The sequence below is a fragment of the Miscanthus floridulus genome, chromosome 18, assembly GCF_019320115.1.
Source record: "Miscanthus floridulus cultivar M001 chromosome 18, ASM1932011v1, whole genome shotgun sequence".
NCBI lineage: Eukaryota > Viridiplantae > Streptophyta > Magnoliopsida > Poales > Poaceae > Miscanthus > Miscanthus floridulus.
In genome coordinates, this window is record NC_089597.1 from 9,195,460 (window position 1) to 9,219,043 (window position 23,584).

At 44.9% G+C, this 23,584-nt stretch overlaps 1 protein-coding gene, 1 long non-coding RNA gene and 1 pseudogene across 2 annotated transcripts; 1 reads left to right on the top strand and 2 right to left on the bottom strand.

Annotated features, from left to right (window-relative positions):
- Window positions 1–1,905: 1,905 nt before the first annotated feature.
- LOC136523249 (uncharacterized) lies at window positions 1,906–4,569 on the bottom strand (annotated as a pseudogene).
- Window positions 4,570–6,203: 1,634 nt separating this feature from the next.
- Window positions 6,204–9,386, top strand: LOC136523819 (uncharacterized). The gene is made up of 3 exons (XR_010776166.1): window positions 6,204–7,010; window positions 7,303–7,371; window positions 8,537–9,386. It is a non-coding gene; the product is annotated as an uncharacterized lncRNA (long non-coding RNA).
- A 1,208-nt stretch (window positions 9,387–10,594) lies between these two features.
- LOC136523250 (probable cinnamyl alcohol dehydrogenase 8A) lies at window positions 10,595–11,873 on the bottom strand. The gene is made up of 2 exons (XM_066516994.1): window positions 11,737–11,873; window positions 10,595–11,543 (listed from the first exon to the last, which is right to left on the bottom strand). Exons 1-2 carry the CDS (start codon window positions 11,871–11,873, stop codon window positions 10,595–10,597), a joined length of 1,086 nt encoding a protein of 361 aa, XP_066373091.1.
- Window positions 11,874–23,584: the final 11,711 nt, after the last annotated feature.

Here is a 23,584-nt window from a genome sequence, read left to right on the forward strand (position 1 = left end):
CCTCGCCTCCCTCACCCGTCTGCTGACCCCTCTCGTCCTCCGACGAGGACGAGGCCGTGGCCGTCACGTGCTCCTCCTCTAGCACCTCGTCACGTGTCGAGGGAGGAGACCGCTGCCTCCTACGGCGGCTGCCCCTGGTCCTCCTCTCGTCATCTCCTGCGGATGCTACCCCGGACGACGACCCCTCACCTCGAAGGAGAGGGCGGTCTCTCCCGTAAACCGAGGGCGTGTCACGGCGTGGACGTCTGCTCGCCATCTTTGTCCAATCACCTGCAATCACAAAGAATGAACAAGACTAATTAGTACATATATTAGAAATAGATTCAAAATATATAAACAAAACACAAATTAAAAAACCATAGTATTACATGTATTAGGAATAATCTTCATGATTGGGATCATAGGTCTCATCATCACTGTCAAAATTGTCCAAATGCGAGATGTCATGTTATCGCATGTATTACATGTGGAGATGTCTGGGTTTCAGGTATCCGACGTCGCAACTAGCTCGAAGCCTTCTCAATTTTTTACCACAGCGTACACATGCGATAACATGATATCTCGCCAAGTTTCGTGATTTTCAGACTTCGTATGGATTTTATATAATTTTAAAACACTTTTCCGGCAAGTCGGTCGTCATGTTACGCGAACAAGATGCGTGAAAATTTGATGCGAGTTCGTGGATAGGGACTCAACATGCACCAATTAACATGAATAACATTTTTCGAAACACTACATTGCAATATTCCATGCACCTGCAGTTCAAATTTGACATATTCGAAAAAAAAATCAAAGAATCAAAATAAATTAAGGAAATATACAAAACAAAATCAAAATTGGCCTAAATTTTAAAATTGAGTTCAAAACAATGTATTGTAGCACCACAAAAAAACTGGGCTAAAAAAACCAAAAAAAAAATTGCCGAGGGCCTGGCCCGTGGCCCTCGGCAAAGAATTTTTTTTAAAAAAAATAAAAAATCTTTGCCGAGGGCCTATCCTGGCCCTCGGCAAAGGGCTTCTTTGCCGAGGGTCTAGCCTCGGGCCCTCGGCAAAGGCGATTTATAAAAAAAATTTTGGCCGAAAAACTGGTTTTAAAAAAATCTTTGCCGAGGGCCTGGTCTAGGGCCCTCGACAAAGACTTAAAAAAAATTTTGCCGAATAACCTGGTTTCACAGAAAAAAAAAACCTTTGCCGAGGGCCTAATGGGTGGCCCTCGGCAAAGCTTGATGGGAAATGGCCGCCGTGACCCAACAGGCCTAATTTGCGGAGGGCATCTTTGCCGAGGGCCACGGCCCTCGGCAAAGATTTGATTTGCCGTGGGCCTGTCTTTGCCGAGGGTCGTACCCTCGGCAAAGGCCTCTTTGCCGAGGGCCGTTCTTTGCCGAGGGCTCCTGTGGCTGGCCCTCGACAAAGAGTGTCTTTGCCGAGTGCCCGAGATTTGGCCCTCGGCAAAGCCTCAGGCCCTCGACAAAGCACGCGTTTCCAGTAGTGGTAGTAGCTAGCACCTAGCAGCAGATACTAGATATATAGTGTCCCTGCCTGATATACAAGGATATAATTCCCCGTGCATCCCATGCGTGCCTATATATAGATCATACATGAAGATCCACCGATGATAATGGCATGTTAATTGATATTTTCTTGTCTCCACCTCCATCTCCGGCCAGACCATTATATTTGTATTCGTGTTGATCTCTGAGAGAAGCTAGCTATAGCTGTTTACTAGAACCGCCATGGGCATGGCTTTGCCATGCCTACACCAGATTTGTGCCATTGTAGAATTTGGTGTGAGACTGTGAGCCATAGTGACCTAGAGTTCTCTCGAGATGATGTATCCACTTAAATCCGCGCCATGGTGAGTAGATATAGTCTCTGATGATGTTTCCATCTAAATCTTTGGCCCAGGTTAAAAAAACTGAGGTAAGAATGCTAGGAGTTGTATTGAGATACTGATCCGAGCCCTTTGCTCCCACAAAGAAGTCAGTTTCTTCTGTTGGACCAATGCTACAGATGACTTCTCTCTAGCTTCTTCACAGGTGTTGCCTGAGCTGCATTTGTCAGCCTCCTTCTGATACTGTGAAGCTAATTTCTAGGCCTCGACCAACTTAACATCAGCCTCTTGCTGGGCTTGTGTTGCCTCCTCTTCTCTCTGTTTTAGTTCTTCTACAAGCAGCTCTGAAACTTTTTTCTGTCTGTTCACCGGATGCGCGACTCTTGACCCCTTTGAAGTGTTTAGCACAATCTGAAAACATGGAAAGGCGTGAGTTTCATTTAAAGCACAGTAATCAGAAATTGATTAACTCTACTTTGTCATGTCTGTCTCAATCAAAGACATAATCAGGCCCCTATGTTTATTGCGAAGATAATTCTAATATATCATGGCATAATGATAAAAATCTACTTTGAGATATGGTATTATTGTGATGTCCGGCTCTCAGCACTTCTTCAATACGTTAGTTGCGCGTAACATTAAAATGCACATAGAACAAAAAGGAACAAAGGACACATCACTTGCTAGCTGAAACTATTCTGCAAGACAGTGGCATATAACACGAGTAAATACTAAACAGAGAAGACAACGGAAAAGGCAGTAAAATATATTTTTTGTTCTATGGTTAGCATCTAGACATCGATATAGAACCTCAGGGTAATGATTAAGCCAATATTTTTGGAGGACGCTCAAGCCTCTATTTTAAAGTTGTAGGATATGTAGCCAGTTTGACACTTGAGTGACAGGATCAATTTTGAAGTTACAACAGCACGAACAATGGAGTCCACAACAGGTAGATTCTAATTTTAGTACTGATGAACTCGTGATATACGTATCAAACGTGGTAATGATTAACAATACAACATGACCCTCGTTAGTGGCAGTGCATGATGTAATCTGCTGAGCTCCATTTTGTTTGTCTGACTGTCCTTACAAACTGAGTTTCACTAATACAAGATCCTGTTTTTCCTCAACGTAGTTCTGTCTTGAATATTGGGTGAAAGAAGTCGAATCTAATCAGCAATGCTCATTCAGTCATCACATGCCATTTTGCATAAGAGTTGGAAATTTGAGCACGTGCACGTGTATAAACAAGGACAATAGAAAAACACACGGAAGGACAACCCAATCGTGTCGGATCTAAAAAGAGAAGAGGCAGCGAGGGGGAAGGAGGCGCACCTTCCGGGAGGTCGAGGAGCGTGCGCGCGTCGCATTTGCAGTCGCCTGCGGGGCACACGGCCGCCGCCTTGAGTGCCTCCGCGGCATAACAGTAGAGCTGCGGGCCGATGATGGAGGCGGCGAGGCCAAGGCTGACCAGCGACACCGGCGCCTGGCTCGGGCCCCACACCGACGACGCCTCGGTTCCCGCTTCTTACCTAATGGGCATTCCATCGAACAGCTCACGCTGATGCGCCGCCGTCCGTGGCCCGTCCTCCACCTCGGCCGCGCTCGCACCACGCCGCCGCCGCCCGTGGCCGCGCAAATGCGCTTGCTAGCCTGCTGCGATTGCGCCTTCGCCGTCCGTGGCCAGTGCCGCGCTGGGGTCTCCGTAGGTGGGGGGTGGGGGATGTCGGGGCTGCCGCGCCCGAGCCCCCCGCTCGCGCCGGGGTGGCCGGGGACACCATGCCCGCGCCCCCTGCTCGGTCTATGGTGGCAAGTGGAGGCCAAACGGACATGCAGTTTCCTGATGATTCTCAAACGCCCGTGCTGGCGGCTTAATGGTTGAAACCCGAACCGATCCGAAATCGGATGGCCCATATCGTGAGTTCGCTCGATCCAACGGCTCGGAGCTTATCGGATGACGTGGATAGCGGGTCTGCCCGTGGTTTGGTAGCAGGATTCCTATTAACAGACTAGAAAACCTGGGCGCGGCTTTGCCGCGCCATCTTTGATAACCCATGTGAGTTTATTGGCCTATGGTTAAACAATAAAGTACTGAAGCTCGATAGGAAGCTCTAGGTGTTAGACATCTTCTCGTCTAATGTGATAAGAATATATTCCATTCCATGACAAAGATAAATCAGCGATAATAGTCTTTCACAAAAATGAAGGAGCAATACAAGATTGTTGAAGACGTGAATCCATGAGCTTTAGTTGGGCAAATGTAGTTGATCTGAAATTGAGTATTTGGTGAAGTTTTTAAGAATTATTGTCACGACTTATAGTGAAGAATAAATTGATGGCATGGCTGGGGTGACAACACAAACTAAATAGATTTAGTGTTCAGCTGAATTGAGAGCCTGCAACTTCCTATCTATAATTGAGTACTTACATCTATAAAACTCTTGATGCAAATCAGTACATATCTAGAAACTGACGCCAATTGCCAAGCCACAAGTGAAAAAAAAAACATAAAACTTACCCAACTATTGAATATATATTTTATAATGACACATGTGGCCCACTGAAAAGAAAATGAATGTATAACAGATTATAAGTGTCCAGCTGAACTGAGAGCCTACAACTTCCTTATAGAGTGCACAGTCATAATTCATAAAATGTGATGAGCTTTGTTCTTGTTTCTCGTCTATTTGTGCATAATAAAATATAAATGATAAGTTGCAACAATGAATTACCCATGCAACTTCTAGAATTTAGCAAATGCTAACATGGTTTACATTTTGGGAACTTAGCAAACAAGGTATAAGGAAATGGGAGCTTGTCCCAAACACGATATATTTGAAATGGGAGGCATCTGACAAGTTGACCTTGAGTGATGAAAACTGAACAAAGGAAAAAAGTTTGTCATCTGAATTCGTAGAAGAGCAGCCTGATGAACACCAAGAGAAGGCATCTTGTGCGCCGAGAAGTGTTCACTTTGAGGAAGTGGACATGGATTTTGAACTAAGATTACTTGAGTCACATTACAATTAATTAAATATCATAAAGTATCTTGGGTCTACTACATAACTTGATCAGAATAAATATCAATGGAACTAACTATAATTAGCTGCTGACATGCATGTTTGTTTTGTTTGTTACTTAGTTTGTTTATTAGTCAGCAGATCATTCCACAGAGGCAAACCACTGAGTACATGGTGTGTATCCATCGCATGCACATGCAGTTTAAGAGATAAGAAACCAAAACATTGGCATTAAATCAACCTAAGAAGTATAAAACAGGCTCATGAACAAATCATTAGATGGATTCTCACCTGATCTCAGCAACAAGATTATAAACAGTGCACAAGTGTAGGGTGTTTGTGAATATTGTGTATTGCTAGCTGCTAGTTAACGTTGGTTCTCAAGAGCTCTGTATTCAATGGAAAATAAGTAGTACCTGGAAATTTTGTTTTGTACATGCTACAAAGCTACACCTACATAGATTCAAAGTCCTCTCTTAGCAATAGTCTTTCTTCTTGGATGAATAGTTTGTCCTATTCTAAAGTTCTTGGGGCTTTTCTTGATACTTATGTTATATTTTTCTTTCTTTTGCTATATTTTCTTTGCATTGCATATCTGACATGTGCTGATGAAAATGGTTATGAATTTGGAGAAAGGACAGAGTTAATAAAGAAACAGAGCGGTAAACTTCAGAACAACCCGAAGAACTGTGCAGTGGTTGGAACCTACTAGTGTACTGTTCATATTTTATTTTTGTTTCCAATAGCATCATTGCAGGACTTTCTATAACTAAAATCTACTTGTATAAGTGCAATATTACTTTTTAGATGTCAAATTAGGATCTACTGCAGCCACTACCGGAAACGTCAAATTTGCCGAGTGTTTTTATGTTTGCCGAGGATATTCTCTCGGGCACTCGGCAAACAAGTTCTTTACCGAGTGCTGCTCTAAAAACACTTTGAAAAAAAACACTCGGTAAAGAGTAGGTTTGTCGAGTGTCAAAAAAAACACTCAAAGAGGGGGTTTGCCGAGTGTTTTTTTTGACACTCGGCAAATAAATAAAATCTTTTTTCTAGGAAAGAAGAAGAAGAAAAAAAATGAAAAAAAAAACTTTACGAAGTGTCCAGATCTAAGACACTCGACAAAGCAAAAAAAATTTTTTTTTTTAAGAAAGAAGAAGAAAAAAAATAAAAAAAAAACTTTGCCGAATGTCCAGATCTAGGACACTCGGCAAAGGAAGAAAAGAAGAAGAAAAAAATAAAAAAAAAACTTAGCTGAGTGCTCCGATCTAGACACTCGGCAAACAAACAAAATATCGTACTTAACTAGCGCTCAGCGCCCCCTCTCCTCCCGTCCCCACCCCTTCTTCTTCCCCTCTCCTCCCGGCCCCCGGCGCCCCCTCTCCTCCCGCCGGCGCCGCCTCCCTCCCTTCCTCTCCCGGCCGCCCTCTTCCCCTCCGGCCGCCGCAGAAATCTTCGAATGCTCCTGTCGTCCTCCGGGATTCATCACGTGTGTCCGTATGTGATTTTCGTGCTACTGTGTTCTAGTTTTCCCCCTTTTTCGTTCTTGCTTCGATCTGTTTGATTCGAGGTTTTGGGGGTGTTTCGGTCGGCTAGATTCGTGCAATGATATGTGCTGATGTTGCTCTATAAATGAATTTGATTGAATCAAGACGAGAGCTGATTTTCGGTTTTGGGAAAAGTTTTCGTTCTTTGGCTTCGATCTGAATTTTCCGGAGGCAAAGTTCAAATTGGGCAATGATTTCTTGAGAATAGCTTCCCTCCTCCGCTGTGATTGCCTGTGCAAAATTTGGGAGCGATTCGTTTTGATTTTATCTAGTTTTCATTGAATTTTTTTGGTCGCGTCCCTTTTCTGCTTAAGTCCGTCGGCTCTGTCCCGCGTCCGCAGGAGCGCACCCAGCGCCCGAGTCCGTGCTTGCTAGCGCACAGAGCACACCGGTGTGGTACCGTTGTTGGGCCACCGGATTCAAGGTCCAAAGACCCTGCGCTGGTACGCTCCCTCCTCTCTCTGTGTTTCTTCTCTTTCTCTGGTTGATTCGTGAAAAGGAGTCGAACTCCAGGAAGCAGCCCGCCGCTCCCAGGCTGCTCGGTCCGACTCCCTCCGTTCGTTGCTTGTTCCTGCTTCAGGCACATGAGCGTAGGATCCAGTAGCAGCAGGTGCATCTCGCTGTTAGCTGTATAAATTCTATATTTCTTCTCCTGAACTTATATCTGCTAGAGTCAGTGAAGTGGATCTCCTGGCAGACCTTCAGTTTTTTGTTTGGTTGGCTGCTTGCAAATTATTCTCTAATTAGCATGAAACTGTCTGTGTATTGGAAATTGTCATGTATGATAGCGAATTGGGAAGTGATAGCAGCTTGTTTTGAAGAGCCAATTTCTCACTTGTGTGTGATCTATTTTTGGATTGCTTGGAATTTGGTTGCTAATGAAAGTTTCATGCCTCTTGCAGTTTCCCATTGACTTGGAACAATATGACCAAAGAGAGCCAGTTCTTGCGCTACTGCAAGCAGCATAGCTGGCGAGTGTAATTCCTAATTATTTTTTTCTTTGGAAAATAGGTTTGCCGAGTGTAATTCCGAAAAACACTGGGCAAACAACAATGGTATGCTGAGAAAAAAAAATTCTTTGAAGAAAAGGTTTGCCGAGTGTAATTCCCAAAAACACTCGGCAAACAATAGTCCTTTGCCGAGTGTTTTTCCAAAAACACTCGGCAAACCACTTTTTTTTGCAAGTGTCAAATTTGACACTCGGCAAACCATTTGCCGAGTGCGCGATAAAAAACACTCGGCAAATAGCTGTTTGCCGACACACAGATTCCGTGTGTTGTATGCCGAGTGTTACACTCGGCAAAGCAGTTGCCGAGTGTTTTTGGGACTTTGCCGAGTGCCCCTAGCACTCGGCAAAACTACTGTATCCCGTAGTGAGCAAAAACCATATTTTTTATTCCAATATTTCTGGATGCACATTATAGTGAGGCTGGTACTGAAGTCATATCCAAAAAAATTGGCTGTGACCTGTATTTTCCCAACTACAAGTAGCAAAGAACTAACCATTAATCAAAGCAGTGAGATTAGCATAATCACATGTCAAGCAACAACTTGACATACATGAGCTGCTATTTTAGAGCCTGTTATTTGAACTGTATGTGTAGTAAAAGGTATAAGTATGTATTTTTTGCTTTCATATTACTAAAATATCTTAAATCATATAAAATAAGTTTTACTTTTTATCTATATATAGTTATGTAACCCTATTAAGCAGCATGGTAGTAAGCCACCACTACAACCTGTAGGTATTGCAGCTGCAGACTCACCTAGAACATAAACAAATGATAATACCCAATATGATGAGTGCCTATAAGAAAGAATCTTACATGAGTATGGAAGCCCTTTGCTAAGATTTTAGAAAAGGTAAACCCTATAGAACTTTTTTCTTCCACAAACTCAGATGGAAGAAAAATGTAGCATATGCTAAAATGTTGAGGAACATAAGTATGAAAACCAAATTGAGAAGATCAAGTGGTCGCTATACTTCGGCTGTTTCATCACAAAGCTTGCAATTAAGTTGTTTCATTATCTAAAAATGTGGAATTTTATATGGATCTTGCCCTGCGCTGTCAAGTAGGACTTGAAAGGGGAAAAAATTTACCTTCGTATGTGAACATGTTCTTGCTGACTGCTCAGGCACGCAGGAGGTTGAAGGAGTAGTGAATGGGTGTCAAAAGCTAGGAGCTCGTCAGCCGGCGCTGCACCTCCGTCTTTACGCAACGTGGATCTTCACATGGGCCGGTGTGAGCATTGCTGTCGTCTGGTGTTTGGAGGCATTCTGTCGAACGGTAGGCACGCGAGGCGTGTGGAGCTCGTGTGTGGACAGGGCGCCGCCTCGCCGCCCGTCCGTGTGGCCCTCACGGCGCTACGCCGCGGCCTGTTCGTAGCTCCGCAGACCCGCGCTGCCGGCCATCCGTGCAGCCCGTGCTCCACCTCGCCATAGAGCGTGGCCCTCGCTCTGCCGTGATGCGGCCTGTTCGTGTCCTCGGACCTTGGGCGGCGTGTGGCAGAGCAGAACGACCCGGCGACGTGGCAAGACCCGGGCTCAACCCAAACTGCATATTGATTCTGAAAAACGAGAGAACCCGAAAAGGCCACTTTTCTAGATAATGATCGACCCTCCACAGGCGGTCAGGCGCCAATCGAAGGGAGAAATTCAAATCGATCAAAAGTAGGAGGACAAAAAAGGCGAATGAAACTAAGATCAGAAAGAGAACGCTCGGTTTCCTGCAAGCAAACGATACACAGCCGCTTTCAACAATGCCGTCCCTTACAGCATTCCATTTTTCATCAGAGTTTATGCCACGCATGTTCGAACTGAGTATCTTCCAAGATCTAATATCCATGAGAAAAGTAAAAGGACAAAAGGGCTACTTAGATAACTAAGAGCGAGCAAAAGACGAAAACAGAGGCTTCAGTCCTTTCTTGGAGCTGCCTCCATCTTCCAGATCCTCCCCTTGCTCAGAATCTGTCGAGGAAGTCCTTGGCTTCTTTGGCTCACCCACTGGCCTTCTGGAGGAAGGTTTAGCATGGAGCTTCTCATCAGTGAGCTCTGAAGGGTTCATCTTGCAAAAAGAGGCGCCCAGCTCCCGCAAGATGAGTGGGTGTTTAGTGGAGCATCCAAGACAATTTCGATCCTTACAGACAGATGGCTTAAAACCTTCATTAAGAGCATGGATACAACAGCTACGCCTGACTAGAGAATCTGAAATGATAGGTTTCTTCTGAGCGGCAGGGGAGGCGGTGAGACTGGCATCCCGAGGCAGAAAGTCCTGTTGAGTAGGTGGAGGCAGGGTGTTCTCAACCATCTCCTTTTCAGCCACGACAGACATCTCCTTTTCAGCATCTGAAGCGCCCCAGGGCAGAGTAGATGCAGCTGCCTCCCCTTGAGCAATTGAACCCACGGAATGGAAGGCTCCACACCCTGCCGGCCGGCCCTCCGACTCGGCGGGCACAGGGGCTGCATGACGGCAAGAGCAAAATGACAGTGGATGCAATGACCAGCGTCACCCAGACTCAACCGACAAGCCCCAGCTTATCTAGACAAACCCAACAAATTGTCCCCTCTCAGTCTACTAGCAGATCCCGATGACAGTGGAGCCGTGCTAACCTCTCTCCTGATGCCTTTCATTCTCATGGGAATCCCTTCTCTATTATCCTCTATTTTAATTTCTGTTACTCTTGCCCTGGAGACCTCAAATTAAAGAAAAAGAAGGGAAGAATAAGCTGGTTCCTATCGTGGTGGATTAACTTGATATATATAACCACCAAACCACACTGAAGCAGAGCCTTATTTGTTATCGGTTTGCCTGTTCACTAGGATGACAGTTCCTATAAATAACATTCAATATGGGGATGTAAAATGAACCATTTGAAAGAGTGAAAAAGAGAGTGTAAGTACATCCACATCAAGCAACACCACACACCCACTGTGAACATGTGTACCCTAAAGAGGTACAGACCCGTGTCCTACTGGAGCATTCTCGGAGGACGCATGCCATAGGCAGCGGGTGTTGACATGATGAACGTGTGTCACAATTTGAATTAGGATATTTTGTGATATCAATAGACAACAACAGATAAAAAAATGTGTTTATGTCCTTTATTCCAACTTCTACGTCCCCAACACATGGATATGATATAGGGGCAATTATGTATTTGGCACTGGAACAAATTAGTCTTCTTTATTTAGCACTAAAATTTTTGAACTTTCTTATTTGGCATCAAGTTAAAATTTTCATCTGTAAATGGCACTACCATCCATTTAGTGCATCCATCCGTCAGTTGACTGCGTTGACCTGTCATGTTTCTTTCGGAAGTACCAAAATGCCCCTCTATACTAGCTCGCGGCCGGCGGCTCGTCTCCTGCCCAGGAGCTCGTGGAGGCGCAGCGGCCTCTCCGCCGGACTCAGCAGATCGAGGTGCGGGGGACGCGCTGGGAGTTCCTCGCCCGCCAGTGCTGATCCCGTGCTCACCCGCGAAGTCGAGCATCGCTTGGCACTCCCCGACGCCACCGCCGGCACTCCCGGCCACACGCTTCTCGCCGGTGATGAGGCCGAAGGTAGGCACCTCAAGAGGCTTGCTCGGGAAGCCCACGACGACCATCTGCCCCATGGGCTTGAGCAGGTCCAGCAGCGGCGTGACAGGGTGGTCCGCCGACACCGTGTCGACGATGCCGTCCATCGTGCTCGCCGCGGCCTCCATGTGCGCGGGGTCGCGGCTGACCAGGAACGCGTCGGCGCCGAGGCGGCCGAGCGCCTCCTCGCGCTTACTCAGCGACGTGCTGATGACGGTGACCGTCATCCCAAACGCCTTGCCGAACCTGACGGCCAGGTGGCCGAGGCCTCCGAGACCCACGACGCCCAGGTGCTTGCCAGGGGCGTTGAGGCCATACTGCACCAGCGGGCTGAACACGGTGACGCCCGCGCACAGCAGCGGGCTGCGCGGCCCCGGCGGGCGTAGGCTGGACGGGACCCGCACCACGTAGTGCTCGCGGACGACGAGGATGTCGGAGAAGCCCCCCTGGGTTGTGGCGCCGCCGTCGTCCAAGCCCACGCCGTTGGAGGTTGGCACGAGCTGCGGGCAGTAGCTCTCGTACCCCTTGCTGCAGCTATCGCAGCTGCGGCACGAGTCGACGAAGCAGCTACGGCGACGCGGGGGACGCGACGAGGCGAGCTCCGCGACGGCCGTTCATGCGCAGCGTGCGTCTCGGCGAGGAGGAGGACGTCGTCGAGCAGCTTCTCGGTCCAGAGATGACGCGATGGCGCTGGAGCTCAACGCGACGCTGGTCATGTGGCTCCGGGTGTGGGACGAGCGGCGGCTATGCTGCGCAAAACGCGGCCTCTCCTGCGCAAAACGCGGCCTCTCCTGCTCGCGGCCTGGGCGGTGTGCGGAGGACGCGGCTGGCGTGCTGCTGCTGCTCGCCCGCATGACATCGGAGCTCCCATATTGACGTGCTGCTGCTTGCCCGCATGGCCATGTGGCCGCCGCTGCGGCGGCTCGCCCGCTCCACGCCGTCCACGTGCTCCGTGCGCCGCCCAGTTCGCCTGCTTCGCGCCGGCCGCGAGCTTCGTGCGCCGCCAATGCGAGCAGCAGCTGCAGCACGTCGGGCGAGCTCCGTGACGGCCGTCAATGGCGAGAAGCAGCAGCACGTCGGACGAGCTCCGCGAAGACCGCGTGCTCCGCACACTGCGCGCCCAGGCCGCGAGCTCCCCGGCTGCGTGCTCCGCGCGTTGCCCGGGCCGCGTGCTCCGCCGGCCACGTGCACTCGGCGTCAAACGCCGGCCGAGCCATGCACGGTGTGCTCTGCTCTTTAGCCATGATGTTACGATGATGACATATACTCTCCTTTTCTTTTAGAAAACTAAAAGATAAATACCTTGAAAATATAAGTTACGTATTTCAACCAGCAGCCATCCTGAGCTATGCATCCTTGATATGTGGCCGAGATGAAAGGAAGAGTGAGGGGCATAATCTGTACCTGCTATTACCAATTTGAAATTTATTAATTATTTATTTGCAGTCTTCAATTATCAAAAATCCACATTTTAGTTCAAAGTATATTTATGATATTTATGATTTTCTTATTTGACAACCTATCTATTTATTTTTTTCCCTATTTAGCACCATGGACTTTTGCTACAATCAAGGACATTTATGTCATTTTGCTAGCCACTTGACACCGTTACTGGTCTAAATGGACGGCAGTGCCATTTACGAAAGAAAATTTCAACTCGATGCTAGATAAAGAAGTTCAAATTTTCTAGTGCCAAATATGAAAGACCGATTTGTTTCAGTGCCAAATACATAATTCTCTCTATGATATATACTTGAATCCAAAATACTATGATGTCAACATACAAGAAAATTTAATAAAAATCTAAGTTTCACTCATTTATTCCACGTTTATGGGTTAATTTGATCAAACACAAATTTTACTTCTATGTGTTTTCGTGAGTCAAAATGCACATGCCGGCAGGAGCGATGTGCATGCTGAATTTCATAGTTCAGGAACCACGAAAGATGTGGGCCCAAACATAAATCGATTTTGACAACCGTCTGGATAAAGGATTATAGGGTATTTAAGTTAATTAATCTTGACACTTGCACCGGACCTAAATGTATCATGACACGTCTATGAAAACTGCTATATCTCCATTTCAGTTGCTAAGGGTGAGTGGCCATGGTGTGTATCATATATATAATAATGCTGGTCGTAAATGAATGTCCAGTACAGTAGTTGCACTTCCACCTGAACCTGGTTGCTAGAATAGTAATCCAAGTATCAGCGGCTAAGTGGCGAGTAACTAATAAGCATTATTTGCAGGTATGTCTTCTGGGCCAGTGTCGTATATGGATATTCATCGTGTATGCCAACCTATCGTGCCAATCTGCAGAGGAAATATACGTCCCGGTACCTTCCATTCCTACTATATATAAATAAATAAATAAATATAGCCTTCTAAGAATGCTTCTAGGATCGAATGTATATGTGCAGGCTGAGAGAAACAAGTTGTGCGAGTTGGCTATTTACGGGTGCGTGCTATATATGTAAATATAATGGCCACCATCAAATGGCCCACTTGGTATACAACACACGATGCAAGTTAGTACTATAGTTTGGTAGGTGGATGTAATAATTAATCTATCTGACAATGTGTGAGATCATATCTATTGTATTCATTCATACCCTTAAGTGCTAATAACATGCATGTAGAATCCATTTGGGTACTTACACAAAAAATATTTTTATAATCGCCTTCTACTTTTTCCAACATCGAAGGCCTTCTATAAAATTTTTAAGTACTGTAGTTTACAAACCACCACTGAGAACAACACCCTATAAAAATCATACTTTTTACGGGCAATTTCTAATATCAACCGCCCCTAAAAGTAGGTGATTTCTAGGGCGATTGACCACCCTTAGAAACTGATTTTCAAGGTACCAAACATATAAGTTTAGAAATTTTTCCAGTGAAGTCAGAGGAATACAAAATTTATATCAAAATTGTATAGCTCGACGAGATCTAAAACTTTGGTTGAATAATTTTTTTATTTGAGATCATTTAGAGGCACGAATGTACAATTTAGGTTCTCATATTTTAAAATTTAAATTTCAGAATTTCTCAAACTACCTCGGATGGAAACATGCTCTGTTTTAAAGTTGTAGTGCTTCATGAAATCTAAAACTAACTCTATAGTTGAAATTCTTTCAATTTGAGATTGTTTAGGAGAAGAAATATTTAATAGAAGATTCATAAATCTCAATACACAAAAGGATAGCATCTTGTACTTTGGTTTACAAATCACTGTGCTATAATTGTAGGAGAGGTAAGCGCAAGGTGTAAGAGGTCACAGGTCTGATTCCCCACAAACACACTTGACACTTGTGTGTAATTAAACCTTGCGATAGGTTCGATTGTGTGGTATCCCCCTACACACCCTTTCGCCGGCAGTTAACATAATAAAAATGTCTCTGAAAATCATTTTTTATAAGAAATTTTAAAACTAACCCTAAGAAAACCTCATTTCTACAGTTGATGACATAGTAGCGGTTTCGAAACCGCCCCTAAAAATCGATTTTGACCATCTCTGAAAATAGCCTATATGGTAGTGTTGATTATTCAGAAAAATATCTCCCTTGTTTGATCAAGTACACTCATGCATCATGCTTTCACATCGTATGTAGTACTTTGTAGTTTGAAGAGCTAATTAGAGAGCGAAACAACTATCAGCGTGTACTACTTTGCTTGGAGTTATAATTAGTGGCCTCAAACTGCTCAGCAACAACCAAATGTGTAGATAATGCTGTTAGGTTGATCTCCACCAAGTTGGCCCGGGCCGCCCAACCCAATCATGGTTGGTGGTGTAACACCCTGGTGTTTGGCTTCCACTAAATTGCATTTCATTTCATAAACATGTGCATCATCTATCTCATCATGCCATTGTTACTGAAACATGCATATGCAACATTTTCAACTGTGTGTGTTTCATACTTGATTGTTGTGAATAGTAATGGTGTAACATGTGAATGCAACATAAGTTTCTCATAGCTTGAAACATGGCAACATGGTAGGAATGTGGCCAGTTAAAATTGCAACAAAAGTAATGAAATATGTGAAACATGGAATTGCAACATTTGAGTGAATTGATCGTTTTGTTGCTTCATCACAGGTGATCATTAGAAATTTGTATAGCACTTGTGTAGAGTGGTTAATTAGGGTCTATTACACCTTAACTACACTTAGGGTAATTGTTGGGACATTGTCATGTAGATCAAAATGACCAAAATGCCCTCAAGTGGAGGTTTGACTTTAAATTACCCTAGAGTGGCACTGTTTGACTGATTCAAACGACCAACTTAGAGACTTTGCATGGCTGTGCACTCTTTACCAAAGTTGTAGCTAATTTATCAAGGAACAAAAGTTGTTTTATGATCAACTCATGAAAATGTGTGGAACAGCCTCAAACATGGCCCACAAGTCAAAATTGAAGGCTGATTCAGACACTTGAAAAATTTCTAAGTGTTATAACTGGATTCAGTTTCGTGTACCCAACTTATTCACCTTGTAGATCCCTAACAAAGCCAAACCAGCTCGAGCTCCAATGGTAAGAGTTGTAGTTCACATATAGATGTTCAACTTTGTTAACTATGGCATAATCTAGATCGTCACGGATTAGGAGCTAATCACCGTCAAACTTGCTCTGTCAGTCGGGTCAATTGATGACTGAATCACGTTTCAGACCAGCTACAGTGCTGGCCGTTTCAGAAAACCTCCGACGCGTGTACGCCGCGCATCATCGGTCACCTGCTCACGCTGCCACGCGCCGCGGACGCCTTGGCACGGCCGGCCACGACTTGAGCTCGCCCAACGCGCCTGTCAACCAGCTCACCAGTCCCATTTCCATTTCCTCCGCTCGCCCGTAGCTCCGCAGCAATAGAGCAGCAGCTCCACCATTGCCGACCGGGCATCGCCATCGCCTAGCTCCCGCGCCTTTGCAAAAATGCGTTGCCCAGTTCGCCCAGAGCCTCGCCGTGATCTCCTCTACCACCTCCACCTTTCAGCCGGGGCGATTGAGGCTGGGTAAGGGCGAAATCGCCATTTCCTCCACCGCCGCCATGGCGGGACCTCGTCGGAGTTGGCGCTCCACACGGCCAACTGTCATCGCGCCCCTTGCCATCCCTTCTCTCCCTTGCGCTAGGTCCAGTGAATGCCACTGATGCTCGTAGGGTCACCGTTAGAGCCGAAGCGCCGTCGACTCGCCGGAGCCGGCCAAGCCGTGGCCGTGCGCCGCCATGGCCGTCGCCATTGCCTTTAGCCACGGCAATAGCTTCAATAGATGGTTCCAATAGTTGCGCACGGGTGAGGTGAACGCCGTAGCACCGCTGGACTCACCGGAGGAGTCACCGGCGACGAGCTTCGCCGCCGCCCTTTTCTTCCTCCCCTGTTTCTCTCGCTGACCCGCGGGACCCCGTTGTCAGTCGCTGAAGCAGGCGGGAGCCGGCGTGGGCCGCGCTGTTTCTGGGCCACGCCAGCGCCTACGTACGCGCGTGCGTTGTGGGCCGCCGTTCTTTCGGGCCAGCCCAGTAGCTGAGATAGGTTTTCTTATTTGTGTTTTGTTTTATTCTTTTCACTGATTTGTGTATATATTCAAAAATATGTATCTCCTAGTTGGTAGATCCAAATGATGTGGTTCCAATTTTGTTGAGTTCATGATAATGTCTAGTTTCTATTAAAAATATAATCTATGCCATGTTCTGTTATGAAAAATGGAGTTGCTAATTATCTCTTTTAATCAGGAAGGAAATAGGGGTAATTATATCTTTTTCTATGTAGCTCCAAATGGCATGAAATTTTTATGGTGTACTGCTCATATCATGAATAGCTTGTAGTTAAATTTTCATATATTTTGGACACTGTATGTAGGAGATAGAAAATTCTCTTGTTTGCATGGATGGATCTTGTGTGAATTTTCATAATTTTTCTACAGATCCAGTAAAGGTAAAATTTGGTGAGTGCTATTATTATGCTAGAATGATGCTAGGAAAAATGTGAAATCTGTTGTTTGACACTTTTCATTAGGGTTTTCTAATTATGCTAAAAATAGCCCTGCCATCTGTTATTTTGGATATAGCAAGTTCTGCTTGTCCAATGGCTTTGAAATTTTTATGGTAGCCTGTGTGAAGCATGAGATAGCTACTGTAATTTTTGTAGATTTTTCTGAATAGTTTTACTATATATTGCTTTAATCACCTAATTAACTAAATAAACTAGAAAATGATATTAAATAATTTATTTAGAGGTTGGCACTATGCTTTTTGATATTCCTCTGGTATGTGCAACAAGTTAGTAAACTTGGTTTGGTCCAATTATGCTTTTGCATCATCACTAAATAATTAATTTAGTAAACCTGTCATTTCTGGACAGATTCTAGGTTTGCTTGAATTTGATTTGGTTAGCGTAAGAATCATGCTTTGATGTTTACAAATGATTTGTAGAGAATTTCATAAGCTTTCCAGAATGTCCTCTTGCAAGTCATTTGAATTTATAGAACTCTGGTTATGATTGAATTAAGGAACTACTCGTTGCATGTAAAACCTTAACTTTGATTTAAGTATGCCTTTACTATTTCCTAAGCTTGTGGTAATGTTCCTAGGTGTTAGGCCTTTAACTGAAGATGAGCACCTTTATCTTAGGTTATGCAAGTTAGGTAAGTAGTTCTCGTTCTTCAAGTTAAGTTAGATACATGTTTTAAAGTGATTTGAATAGAGCTATTCTTAATCGGTAAACGAGTGTCCAGTGATGTTTCGTTAAACACTTACTGTGATTCATTCATCATGAGCATCATGTCATTCCTTATGCATCCATGATATTTATCTTGTGCATCGGTATGCAATAGGTGTACCGGAAGGTGTGACACTGCTGGAATTCGAGGAACCGAGCGAGCAGCAGCAGCCGACACCGGAGGTTCAGGAGGTGCAGCCTTCAGGAGAAGTGCCAGACGAGGTCACCGTTGAGTGCCTGGATCACCGTCCGTACAACTTTGTGAAAGGCAAGCCCCGGAGCATATTAAGCCTCCTAATTTTCGAAATGCAGTTACAGTATTATTGTTACATATATATATTGTTGCATTAAGTTTAGGTGTTGGATGCAAACACTTGCTGCATTGGTTATCCAATCCTTGTCCAGATATTGATACCCTAATCCTATGTAGCTCAGGCTCGAGTAGTGCTTAGCCCTGCTAAAACACGGTAGAAGTCAGGTGATTTCCTGTCACCTGTGAGATATAGGAAGATACATATGGCACGGTTGGCTATATTTGCTATCATGGAAAAGAACCAGTCTTAATTTGAAATGAAGACCGGACGGAGGCTTGCCGGTTTGCAGTGACTCTGTCTGTATCGATTAAGGACTGAATCTTGGAGCCTTTACTGTTCATGTTGAACGCATGCCTCTCTCTTAGTTGGCCGTGTCTGAAGACCGACCGCAAAGCCGAGTAGCTCACCTCAGGCCGGGAGTCGATAAGTATAAAGTGCGCCTCGGAAGGGAGCCGTAGGTGTGAGTCCAAGGGCAGGTGATTTAAAAGTCCTGATCGTCCTAGCAGAAGGGTAATCCCTGAGAGTGCTGGCGCTGATCGAACCCACGAATTTGGTTCCTGAGTTGCTCCAAAGGTGACCCACGGCTACCCTTGCTAAGTATGCTAGGGTGAGAGTTAGGAATACCCCCTCAGCTGAGTTGTAATTCGATTCGAGTCGCCGTCTCTCCCGGTTAGTGAGAACTTGACGGGCTTATCTCCAAAGTAGATACACTAAATAACCTAATGGTTCGGAAATGATGATATGATGATGACAGCCTTATTATACCTGCTATGGTTAATATTGTTTGCTCCTAATAAGTGAGTGCTCTAGTACAGGTGCTAATCTAGTGGACAGGTAAATGATGATAAGCTTGATGCTAAGTTTAAATTGGTTACTATAATCATAAGCTCTTTTATGCAACTGTGTCAAGCTAGCCCACCTCATAAGCCTTGCATGACCCTTGGTGTCTTTTATTTCTGGTTTTGACGGGTAAGTCTAGCTGAGTACCTTCTTGTACTAAGGGTTTATCTCCCACCTGTTGCAGATTACCAGTTCTACTTTGGTTGCTGCAAGTACTACCTTCTCCCAGCTGGGGATGAAGACTAGACCATTGGGCACGGTCTCTCCTAGTTCTCGTACCTGATGATGCTTTTGTGGGACATGACTCAGATCTGGCAATGTATTTGAAACTATGAAGTTATGTACTAAACTATGTTGCTTCCGCGAACTTGAACTTGGTTTGTAATATTTTATTTGAACTATGATGGATGTAATCCGAATGCTACTTGTGAAATGTTGTAACGAATGATGTGTTATGTTGAATCACTACGGTCTTGGTTTGTATGTCGAGAGTTGGTTGAAATCCTTCGTGATTTCTGGACTACCGGGATTATGGGAGCTTAAGTACAGGAATTTGATCGCTTCGGTGATTGTTTTTGTACTTACGTTCTTATGATTTGGTCGGTTCTGTTACAGCTGGCATCAGAGCAAGATTCGACACTAAACATGTCATTTGTGTATTTAAAACAAAAGTATTTGTGAAAATCCTAAATTAAATACTAAGTATTGCCAGTGGTCATATCCCTTATGCCCAAATAAGGACTCTTAGGTGGCTTATTAAAGTACTAACTTGGGGGGTTCCTACTTGTTTCTGTTTCGTTGTCCATACGACGTGCTATTGTATGGATGCCATCCGCTTGGGTGGTAATGTATGGATCAAAGTACCTCTACGCTCTGGTAAGTGGGAGTTGTGAGAGCATGACCGTCCAACCGTCGGTCTAGGGGAGAGTAGTTGTGGTAGCTCGCATACTTACATGTTTGATCATGTATCTATGAGAGTACTTAATTGTGGGTATCTCTGACGGGTAGCTGTGATACTAGAATATATACATCGGGGGATGTATGTATGAAAGTATTTAGTTTAATGCTTACTTTATATGCCTTTTTGGGAAATTATTGGGCTAAAATGAAATTTTCTGCAGGTATACTAACAACATATCGTTGTAGATCGACTAGCTACCGTATATGAGAGAACGTATGTATGCCACAGTATATTTCGCTTGCCTTTAAATTTTTCTAGGTTTGTGAGGACGTACGGATCGTGCATGCATCATGTTCAAGCATACATGGCATTTCTTGCATTACTCCCTCCTTTAAAAATTGATGGTCTCGACTAATTAAATTTCGTATCCCTTAAATGATTCTCCCCTTACGTTGCAACTTTTTGCTACATATGGCGCGCACGAAACTCACTGCTCGCAAGTCCGCTGGAGGCAGGGCGCCTCGTCACCGGTTAGCTCTCGTGAGCCCCATCTAGAGCCTACTGAGGCGGAAAGGCTGAGGGCAGAGCTGGCCCGGGTGACTGCTGAGAGGAATACGGCTCAGCACCGTTTGGAGCAAGTAACACAGGAACGGGACCAAGAGACCCTGGAGGTTCAGAGGTTGACAGTTGCTCACCGTAGTTGTGAACGTATGTTGATTCACGTGATGAACCAACGGAATGAAGCCTGGCACGAGGAGAATGTGTTGAGAACGTATGTCGAGAGTTGGTTGAAATCCTTCGTGATTTCCGGACTACCGGGATTATGGGAGCTTAAGTACAGGAATTTGATCGCTTCGGTGATTGTTTTTGTACTTTCGTTCTTATGATTTGGTCGGTGCTGTTACAGGTGGGCCCCCGTCGTGCAGCGCTATAAAGAGGAAGGTGGGGGTCAGGGCACTCGGTACGAGGTTCACCGCAGCCGCCAGCTCCCCACCGACATTCCTAACCCTAATCCAATCTTAGAGGGCAGCGCTGAAGCGATGGGAAGCTCCGCCACCACGTCGCAGGGCCGTCGCAGCCACGAGAGTTGCGCCGCGGACGTCCATGCCTCTCCTACAATCATCGCTCCTGCGTCACCCCTTCACCGACACCTCGCGCCATTGACACCGTCGCCATGGCGAGCTCTTTCGCCAAGCCCACCGATGGTCAGCTACCTCTACCCCTTTCCCTTTCTCTCTAGATCATGTTCTAGGTCGTTTTATCCTAAATAGAAGTGAATCCACCCGCTAAGATCAACCCCTAGTCGATCCTAAAGACATACAAATGCATCATGCATCCCATGGTCTAGAGAGATGTTGCTGCGTGGTCGCTTTCTTCTTTATTTGTCCTTCTTTTTCCCCTTTTTCATTTGAGGAAATCATCATGTATCCTGTTACGACGGTGTTCCACCCATAGGAAGATATATCCGGCATTATTGCTCTTTCTTCTGCTGTTAACCTTTTAACAGAGTGTCCACGTATGTTTGAAGTTCCTTGTTTCCCTGTATGTATAAATTAATCAACTACTGATCTTTGTAGCACTACTAGAGAACAGACTTTAGAACGATGTCCCAATTTGGCATTAGCCTCGGCATTTTTTGCTCCCGAGGCTAAAGGATCCTTTAGTCCCGGTTGGTAATACCAACCGGGACTAAAGGTTCCGGCCCAACGGTCGTCCGCGGGGCAGGGATCTTTAGTCCCGACTGGTATTACCAACCGGGACTAAAGGTTTACCTTTAGTCCCGGTTGGTAATACCAGCCAGGACTAAAGCTTTTAGTCCCAGTTTGGGTGATGCCCCGGGAATAAAGATTAATCTTTAGTCCCGGTTTGGCCCCCTAACCGGGACTAATTATCCCGGCCTATAGACCAGCTCATTTCTTCCTCCCGAGCCCGAGCCATTCCATTCAAACTCACTACCTCTGTTCTTCAGCTTGCTGTTGTTCTTGCTCTCTCCCCCTCCATTGGTGTTGCTCTTCGATTTTGGAGGTAACAAACTTAATCCTCTTATGTTTTATTAGTAGCTTATCTCATTTTGCGATGTAGATGCATGTGTAACTTTATATGTTGGACTTTATTATGATTTTATATGTCATTTTTAGCTCAAAATCACATGATGATTTGCATATATGTTTGGATAAACAAAAGTTAAATTAGTTCATCAAAATCACGCCTCGCTCGTCCTCGCTGGAGCACGCGCCATCCTCGTCCCCGGCGGCTTACGTGATCCTAGAATTAATTTTTCCATGAAATGAAAAACTTAGAAAATAGTTAGAAAATTGTAGAAAATCCGTACTAGTTGAACTTGCGGACAGTGTTCAGCTCGGCGAGCATGTTCTCTGCCGAGCGGTAACGGACGTCAAGGAGGAGCTTTGATTTTACGAGGGAGAGCGGCAACGGTCGTGGAAGACCGTGTTCCCTTCCTCGTAGAATCGGAGCTCTTCCTTGGCCAAGTACGGTGCCGTCCGGTGGAGAAATGCTCGCCGAGATGATCACGTAAGCAAGGTCAACTAGTATGGATGGTTATTTATTAAAACATGTTTTTGAGCTATAATTTGATGGATATTTGATAACTTCAGGCCTACAAATGTCATCTACAAATGTTACTATCCTCGGCAACCTAAACGCCCGCGAGCTCGCCGATATCGAGCAGGTCACTTAGAATTATTTTTTCCATGAAATGAAATACTTAGAAATCATGCCTTTTATTTTTTAGAATTAAATTTTCCATGAAATGAAAAACTTAGAAAATAGTTAGAAAATTATAGAAAATCCGTACTAGTTGAACTTGCGGACCGTGTTCATCTCGGCGAGCATGTTCTCTGCCGAGCGGTAATGGACGTCAAGGAGGAGCTTTGATTCTACGAGGGAGAGCGGCAACGGTCGTGGAAGACCGTGTTCCCTTCCTCGTAGAATCGGAGCTCTTCCTTGGCCAAGTACGGTGCCGTCCGGTGGAGAAATGGTCGCCGAGATGATCACGTAAGCAAGTTCAACTAGTACGGATGGTTATTTATTGAAACATGTTTTTGAGCTATGTTATTTCTATGTCATTTTAGCTCAAAATCACAGATGATTTACAATAGTAAAATCACTTGATAGTTTGGTATTTTACTATTATACATAGTACATATTTCATGGTTTAGTTAGATAAATAAATAATTTTAGTTTTGTTTAAATATATTATTTTAGAAAATGTGAAATTTACACTAGTTTGCAAAAATAAGTATAGAAAGTAGATGACATCTGGTACTGGATCCTCGGCCTCTCGTTCGGTTGCGAAACGACTGAGGCCAGAACTCCCTCTCATTATCTGCGGCAAGTGTAAGCAGAAGATTGTGATGGAGTATCGAGTCAAGAGACAGGGACCCAACAAGGGTCATGTTTTCTACAAGTGCCCGGATCCGATGTGAGTTTCTTACGCATTTGATTATTATGGCTAATTGACCTGCTTTTCTTGAATATTTTTGACTAAATATTTTTTGGCTTTAATTTCAGTGGGAGGACAATGGATGCGATGGTTGGTACTGGGAGGAAGATTATGCTACATACGTGCAAAATTCGGGTGCGCTTGAGGTAGCGGCTGCTGATGATGAGGCAGTGAGCCAGCAGGAGAAGCTTATTGATATTCAACAGACGAATGATTTGTCTGTTTTAGTTGCGTACGGTCACGAAATAATTATGTTACTGAAGTGCATTGTAGTTTTAGTTTGTTTAGTGATAGTTGGGATTGCTTACGTTGTAGCCAGGCTTAGTTAATTAATCAACCATGTGTGTGTTGTCTATGTTGTGTAATAAAATACTTAATTAT